Source organism: Phaethon aethereus (assembly GCF_964289735.1).
Source record: "Phaethon aethereus genome assembly, chromosome: 19".
NCBI classification, from domain to species: Eukaryota; Metazoa; Chordata; class Aves; order Phaethontiformes; family Phaethontidae; genus Phaethon; species Phaethon aethereus.
In genome coordinates this window covers 2,665,899-2,674,609 of record NC_138595.1, presented here as the reverse complement: position 1 = coordinate 2,674,609, position 8,711 = coordinate 2,665,899, and the positions used below count along the sequence as shown (strand labels likewise).

The following is an 8,711-nucleotide window of genomic DNA, read 5'->3' as shown; positions in this document are numbered from 1 at the left end:
TTAAAGCATGAACAGATGATGATTTGCCTAGCACATGGTGCTAAGATAAATAGTTACTGCAGTGACAAGAACAATAAGAGAATTTGTTGCATTTTTTAACTTCCTACTTGGGCAGTCTCGGTGGAGCTATGTAAGCAAGGTGCATGCTGAGCACGTAGAGAGAAACAGGGGTGTGAACGTGGCGGTGTCAGGCAGCGTCAGCCTTCAAGGGCATCTACAAGACATTTTACTCTTGGGCTTTTCTCTCTTTCTTTCCTGGGGATGGACTTCAGTGGGAGAGCTGAAGCAAAGCTCTTTTTTTGCTCTATTTGTGTTTAGTTCTCTGAAAGCTAAGAGCCTTCTTGAAACCCTCTGTTTAGGACTGAAAAATCTGAGAGACAGAAATGTTGATCTTGAAATTTAGGATTCTTGGTTTGGGGTTTTATTTCCTTTTTTTTTTTTTTTTTTTTTTGCTTTTGTAAACCTTCAGCCTGTCAGTATTAAAGTGGTAACAAATTGCACTGCAGTCATGTTAACTAAGTCTTTATTTGTGCAAGAAAGTGAAGGCAGACTGAGGGAAAGATATTCCCTTTTCTTGTAAAGTCTGTAATCTAAATAAGCCGGGCAGACATCGTGTGATCTTCAGGTTTTTTTCTAAAGAAACTTACCTGGCAGGTGCTTGGCTGTCAGTTCTCGATGGCTTCTTTGTACCTACAGATATTTTTGAAAAGAATTGCACTGTAGGTGGGTTTTACATAAAGAACTTTGGACATTGAACCCAAATACATATGAGGATCTTGGTCAGAGAAACTAAGAGACAAAGTTATGCAGGGAGTCTATTGCAGATCACTGAACTCAAGGCTGTTTTTTTCTGGCATAACGACTGCAATTGTGTCCATAGTTACAGGATAGGTAAGAGCAGGAGGGAATAACAAAACCAGTGAAAACTGCACTTATTTTGTGGCCTCGAGAGCCACAGCAGCAAAGATCTTGGAGATGTTCCCCCCAGCCTGGTTTATGAAATGCATGAGATCTGACATTAGCCTGCTGCTACCAAAAGGCCTTCACAGGAAGTTCAGAGCGGCTGACGTGATGGCTAATGAAGCTTGCATGTGTCTGAGCCAAATGATCCTACCATATGCTGAAGGGAGGAAGTCCAGAGCTGCTCCTAGCCTTCCAGCTGAACGGCAGCAGTCCCTCCATGTCCCAGCAGTGCAGGCAGGGGGGGATGAGAGCAGGCTGGGTTTGACTCCGTGGCACAAATGCATAAGAGTCCCAGTCAAAGTCAAGGTGGTGGCACAGCTCTCTGTGCTGGGAAGCTGAGCTGTTGCTCTTGGAAGGGAGATCTAAGGCTCATGAGGGTGAGACTGACTTGAGTCCAAGTCCTATTCATGGGTGACCTGACCTGGGAGGAATTGTCCCTGCAGTGGGAGAGGGAAGCACTTCCAGGAGGCTTAAAACACAAGATGAGTTTCATGGTTAGTGGCTGGGTAATTGGGAAACATACCCTTCGGAGTGACAGAACACGCTAAAAAGTGCTCTTCATTTACTTGTATGTGGTAACTTTCTTCACTAGAGTTCCCTGACCATGAACAGGAAATCTGGAATTTCGTGAGCCGTAGCTGTTGGTGAATCAGAAACATTAAGTCTTCATCTTTCACGTGAAAGTGTGGTTTGGCTGTGATTCTCTCTGAGTCTGCTCTATTGGGAGCCTTGTTCTAATACAAGGTCGTTTCCAGTGGGACAGTAAGAAGTGTTTTGCAATGGCTTTTTATTTGGCCTTCTGCTTAGCTCCGGTGCATTAAATATTTACTATCTATTTGAGGCTGTACCTGAGGATTAGACCCTATATTACGTGATGTCATCATTAGTAAAGCTGAACTTCCCTCCTTTTCCCAGTATTTATGTAAAGCACTATTCTTTATGTGGATGAGTAGTCTTCATTTGGTGAGTGATGAAACACCAGCAGTGTGCAACTCAGCTTTTCCTAGAATTATGAAGATGTGTTCTGAAGGATGTGTGCCTCTAAGCTGTACATTTAGGTCTGTGTGTTCACAGCCTGTCTAGTTGCTCTGCCCGTTTTTGAAGCACACACATTTCTGACTATCGCTTTCTTGTAACAAGAGTGCTCACTGTGCCTCTGTAGTTGTTTAGTTCAAAAGGAAGATGCCCTTTACATGGACCATTTCGTGTCTAAAGGGATAAGATGCATTCTGGCTCCTTCACATATAAATTATCAGTGTACCATACAACCTTGGTTTCAGGTATTTATCAATGTTTGTCTCCCTTTAGACAGCATAATACAAGTTCCTCAAAGGTGAAGATAACAGTTCTGGCATCTCAGAGAAATATTTGAGCTCTGCATAGAGGGGGAGAGGGCCTGGTTTGTGGGGATGATCTTGCAACGAGCTGTCCTTGCCATTACTTTGTGGCTTGTACCTAATGTAATGCTAAACAGCACTCAAAGTCATGCAAGCCTGATGATTGTCCTTGCTTTATGTTCCTGGTGAGGGCCATGAAAGCATAGCTGGGACATCTGGTAACTCAAAACCTGTGAGGTAAAAATTCCTCAAAGAGAGCGGGTGGAGGAGGAGCAGAGAGATTTGTTTTGAAAACATCTCAGAAAAATCTTGGAAGGAGATCATACATCCCATTTGTGTCTTCCTCTCCAAAGAGGAAGACTTTAATCTGCATAAATTAAAACATAAATTGGATAAATAGGCTCCTTATTTACTTTTCACTCCCTTACTTACTTATTACTCCCTCTCCTGAATGTTCCTTATTTGCAGGCCTCATGATGCTCATTGAAAGACTGAACAGATGAATATTCTATCTATCTCAAGGCTTTGCTGAAGGTCATGACAAGCAAGGATTAATCTTCCTCAATACTTAACCAACCTGCATGTCACTTGCCATTTTTTGGCTCAGGTTGTGTGTTGGCCGCAGCTTTGTAAAGTGTATAGTCAGGGTGCAGGGGCAGCTGAGGAGAAAGTTGTGCTGTTGCATTTCCCAACAAACAAGGTCTGGTGTTTCAAGAATGGGACTAGGAATTGGATGTGAGTTCAGGGAGAAAGCAACAGGAAAGCAAGCAGAACGGTAAATATCCCCTATCCTTTTCAGTGCCTTGTTTTTCTCGTGTGTAGCGTGTATGTACATGACTTTGAAAGGAACACCAAATGATCTGTAGCTTGATTGTGCTGTGGAGTTCTCCTTTTTATTACATGGATGCAGATTTTTCTCCTGTAGTTTCAGGCATAACTCAAGTTCCTTGGTGCATTATCAGCATAAAGGACATAGAGAATTGCTGTTGCATCACACTAAGGTAAAAGTGTATGTTGTCCAAGGGTTACTGCACAGAACCAAGACTCGCAGCTCCTGGACTTCATTTCCTGTTTTGAAATCAACTTTGGCATGTCACAGCTGGGGCCTGTTATTCTGGGAGCTGCTGAGCATTTGTGATTCCTGTTGAGGTCTGAGAGCTGCAGGTTACGGCCGTTTCTGAAACTGCAAGCTCAGTTGTGTGAAGTTAGATTTTCCACAACAGCCACTTGAAATGAATGGTCATTAAAAATTCAGCCTGAAGCTTCCCATGTCTCATTCTCAATCTCTTCAACATGTTCAGTAATTATTGTCTTCTCCACAGGCATAATTATTGGATAATTATTATTGAACTTTGAGATTCTATATAAAATAATGCCATTTCTTCCACATGACAAATACCAAAGTAATAGCGATTTGGACATTCAGATGAAGAAATATAAAAGCAATTATAGAACTAAAAAGTGTTGTGGAAGATGAAATCTAGATAAATATCAATCAAAGGCTTGCCAACAGCAAGCTACAGCCAGTATTTAAAGTGTTAGCCCGAGATATAGGAGATTAGATTCAGTTCCCTTCGTACTGGACTTCTGCATGATCTTAAGCAAATAATGTGATTGTTCTTTTCCCATCTGTAAAATGTAGATAACACTCTTTCCTCACAGGTGTGTTGTGAGCATAAATACAAGAAAGATTACAAAGTTCCCAGAATATGGGAGTATAAGAATACCCTTGAATCAAGATTGTTATATGTACAGGTTTGGCTAGGTAGTAGCCCTCTGTCTCACACAGTGTTTTCAATTCAAACTACTTTTCATCTGGTTTTCAGAGCTCAAATTTTATTACAGAGGGTTGGAACATACAAATCTGGGGTTTTCTGTGGATTGAAGCCCACTAAAAAAGCAGTTTCTATAACAATATTGTCTCCTTTGATCTAGCAACTTTATGCTAATTTTTATGCAATTATATTAGGGACAGAAGATTACAAAGCTTTTGTGAAGAGCTATTTATACTACTTGATATTTTTAATTACATTCTGATCTCATGTCGTTTAGTGTTTCATGCTTGAACACAAAATTTTCAAATTTCAGAAATTTCAAGTAGCTTTTTCAGGAATATCTAGGGCACTTTGGAGCCCAAGTTCATGGATATACTTTTCTTAGTAAGTAGGATACTTTTGAAGCTGTTACACTTCGTGGATAGCCTGCCGTTCACCACAGCCCTCACCCCCTCAGTTCACAGAGCCACAGAAAACACAGTCAGAAGAGATCAGGAGTGCATGTGGCTTGGTCTGGTGTCCTCTGCCATTCCTGACCGATGTTCAGGTGGGCTGTACGTTACCTGCTGACATACTCACTGTTGTTAAAAGGACTTGCTGACTTGCGGTGCTGGCACTGACAAAGTGACAGAAACAGTAGAGTCCTTGTTCAGCAGCAACCTTGCACCAAAGGTGTGGTTGTCCCGTCTGTCCCAAGTTCATTATAGGATGCACAAAGAGTGGTTTATCTGTGGTTTTATCATTCGATGTCCCATATTTTATAGGATATTAATAAATCAGCAGACTTGATTGATCAGTTCTCAGCCCTTATTTCTATATAATCATTCTTTGCACTGCCTTGTGACCATCTGAAATACCTATTACTTATTTGCATGAAGTATTTCTAGCATGTAATAAGTGTGTACTACTAATTGCACACTAACCTGAATATATTTTCATGTACTTCAACTTTAATAGAAAAAAATTAGAACTAGAAATAGAAAAGAAATAGAAAAAAGCTATAGAATTTCCTTTTTTAAGCCCAAAGTTTTAACACAAATTTTTTATGTTGTAAACTCTGGCAGAACTATTATATTGTTCACAGATTTACAGTTTGAGAGTGGGAATTGCTGTTATAATGATCAGATGTCAGCACTGAGCTGCTTTGCAATATCATGGTATAAAATTGTTACTAATGCAAATTAATCCTTTGTTAGGATAACAGTAAAAAAAATGAACTCTGAATAACTTTGTAAGTAACATGGATTTATCTGAATCATTTTGCTAAAGGAAACTGCTCAGCTGCGGAGAGATACCAGATACCAGCCAGAGCATGCTGGAGATTTCTCCTTGTATGTTGGCATTTTGAATAAAACATGGGGCGACACTGAGGCGACCCACACTCGGCGTTAGCAAATAAAAGGAGTCACTTCTGCGTGGGAAAAATATCCACCGTGCTGCTCATAAGGTACTGCTCACCTAAACCACTCTACTGTTCAAGCGCCCCATATTCCCCACTATAAACCGCCTTGTTTGTTCCAGCAGTGCCCTCTGCTGCCTGACAGCGTGAATCTGTGTCCAAACAGCATTTTCCCTTCAAGCCTTTTTTTTTATTATTTTAAAATTTAAATTTTTCCCCTCAAACTCATTTTAAACCTATTTCTCAAAAATCATTTCCCTTTAAAAAGACACAAAAAGAAAAGATAGAATGATATTACGTTGGTTTATTAATGTACAAGTTATAAATTCACTTTAAAAAAGCAAACACAAAATATCCTGTAACAAAGGTATGAGTATAGATGTCTGTCATTTTCTGGCTGCATTCTCATCCAAGAGTTAAGGTGGAAAAAAATGACATTTTCAGAGCTGCTTAGGCATCTTAAGTCTCCAGCACAATTAATCTACTGAAGGGTTAAGCCATTCTCCTTCATTTCCTTGTTTGAAAATAAAATTAATTCAATAACTCTTTAAATACTCAGTGCTGAGATAATTCTGAGGGCCCAAGCACATGAGCATCTGTGGAGACAAAGACTCTTACTTTATAGGATCCCCTTTCAAGTGTTGCAGTTCATCATACGGTTTTGCTGACAAGTTTGGGGTTTGTTCTGTAGATATGACCTAACTCTGCTTAGAAAAACAGCCACTGTTGACCACATCAATCTGTAATTGTAATCAAGAGACAGTGAACAACTTGGTTCTGCTGTCTCCTGCTGAAGCTTGAGCACTTTAGAAGTTTTCTGATGTGGCTGGAGTTGATCTGAGATTAGGACTTGCATCCTCACCGAACTGAGGTCCAGGTTAGTGACACAACAGTGATGTTCTTCTTTGAGTTCCACTGGTCACATACTCCCCGCCTCCAAAACAAAAAAATGACTGCTCTCCATTTTCTGACTCTCTAATCCTTTATTTATCTAATCTATTTTTGAGTTAAAGCTGAATTCACATTCATTCCATTTTAGAACATCCTCAAAAACTTTTAAACTACTGATGCAATCATTTATCTTCACAAGAACTGGCCAGGGTTTGCTCGTGAGAAAGGTTGCTTTAAGCAGATCATCTGTATAGTAGCAAATATGTTTTCCACCTTTGGCTATCCTAGCAACCTAAAGGTAATTGGCTATGCCCTGAGTTGGCAACCCAAATATTTAAAAACACGAGTGGTTAAAGTTTAATCCACTGTCATGATGATGATGTGGCAATAGAAGCTGTGTCAGGATTCATTCCTTGCCTGGAGCTCAAGGTGGCAATACTCATGTAGTATGGTCCCTTATGGAATACGGGATGTGTAACGCAGACCTTGTTAACGGTTGAAAGTAGGATTTTCCACCATGAATGGATACCCAAACTGCTCTGCTAACCACACAAAAATTTGGAGTCATTATTTAGTACTTGCACTGGGCATCCCTCAACTGACCATTAACATAGCATCTGTGATCTTCAACTGCACAGTCATCTTCACCAGAATGGCGACAAAGGATCTGCACAAGCCTATCTCTATACTCTTCTGCAATTTGGCTTTTTCTGATCTCTTCACCAGCTTTTCTGGTTTTTGGATTTCAATGTTGTTCATCACCAATCCTGACATTACAATCTTTGGATCCAAGGATATGCTTGCACCTTATGCCTTATATACCATGTCTATTTTATCCACCATCTATAACTTGGTAAGCATTGGAATTGAACGCTATCTGGCTGTGGCTAAAAGCATGAGGACAAGATTCAGGGTTGCTAGAAACCATTCCATAGCTGCAGTTTTCATTAACTGGGTCCTTGCTTTCTTTTTGGGCTGCTTGCCATTGATAGGGTGGAACTGCTTGCATATGGAAAAAAATCTCTCTATCCTCTACAGTCCGTTTTGCGTTGACTACCTCATCTTCATTGCCATTCCCAATGTTGTGGTGGCTTTTATTATACCTCTGTTCACTTACCTTAGAATCATTATCATCTTGCGGAAAAGAAAGCTGAGAATGAAAGCGTGTGGACAAGCTAGTGGTACCTACAAATCAGCTGAAATCCAGGTTGCCAGAACTAGTATTTTTATTTGGCTCCTGGCATTGGTCTCCTACGCACCTTTTTTTGCAGGAGTCATATTCGATGCAACTAACCATCAGTGCCCCACTGATCTCTACCCAGGCATCTACATCTTTCGAAACTGCACGGCTATGCTGATAACCATGAACTGTTTGGGAAACCCCATAATATATACCCTGAAAGCCAAAACCCTGGGGGCTAAACTCAAGGCTCTGAAATGCCTTTCTGCCGACCGTGTCCGAGCCTGCACCATTGAGAACACCTAGCCGGGACTGCCCTTGGTCCAGGACTGCTGCCTTGCCTGACCTAGTCCATGGAATCAGAGAGAGATCTGAATTGAAGCCGGCCTCCTGCCCGCTCCCCGCGCCCGCGGCGCTTCAGCACCCGGCGAGGGGACAGCTCCGGGGCGCGGAAACCGGCGCGGGGCGCGGAAACCGGCGCGGGGCGCGGAAACCGGCGCGGGGCGCGGGAGCCAGGGCGGGCAGCCGCGGAAGGGGGGCTGGAGCTTTGCGGCTTCTCTCACCAGCTTCCGTAGTCTTCAGTAGCGAGTGACCGGGGCGCAGTGCTGCGGTGGCTTGCGGCGGCTCTTCGCGACGCGCCCGGGGGTGCGGGCCTGGGTCGGCTCGCCTCTGAGCGAGACCTCTTTGAGCCAGAAATGACCCCATTAGCCGTGTTTGCTCTGCTTTGGAGATATTGGCTTCTGTTGCGCTTGCTTTGCTGCTGGGGTTCACATCCTTTTTTGCGTTATTCATATGGGTTTGAAGACAGTTAAACTCTAGAGAATTTTCAGTAGCCTGGGGGGAAATGTAATTTTACTGTCTCATTTACAGTCAGTCAAATGGCGTCTTTCAATGTGTGATGAATCTCTTTATTAATGGGGGCACTCAGCACTGTTTTACTGGTGTAATCTTAACTGCAGTGTGTAGCTGAATTATGTGGGTTTTTGTGAGACATTTGTGACTACACTTTTCATATTTCTGCTTATAAGCAGAGGCACACTCCAGTCCGTGGCTTTTGCCATTTGCACTACTTTAGGAGAAAACCTCACTTGAATTCTTCAGTATCAGAATTGCAGTGAAGTTTCCTGTACAAAACAAAACAAAATAAAATAAAAATGTCAAGACCA

General features: G+C 41.9%; 1 protein-coding gene across 1 annotated transcript; it reads left to right on the top strand.

The window, feature by feature from the left end:
• Nucleotides 1–6,691: 6,691 nt before the first annotated feature.
• Nucleotides 6,692–7,851, top strand: LOC309411940 (lysophosphatidic acid receptor 1-like; the record flags this gene model as incomplete). Its single annotated transcript, XM_082008715.1, has 2 exons — nucleotides 6,692–6,808; nucleotides 6,872–7,851. Exon 2 carries the CDS (start codon nucleotides 6,883–6,885, stop codon nucleotides 7,849–7,851), a length of 969 nt encoding a protein of 322 aa, XP_081864841.1. The 5' UTR covers nucleotides 6,692–6,808; nucleotides 6,872–6,882.
• Nucleotides 7,852–8,711: the final 860 nt, after the last annotated feature.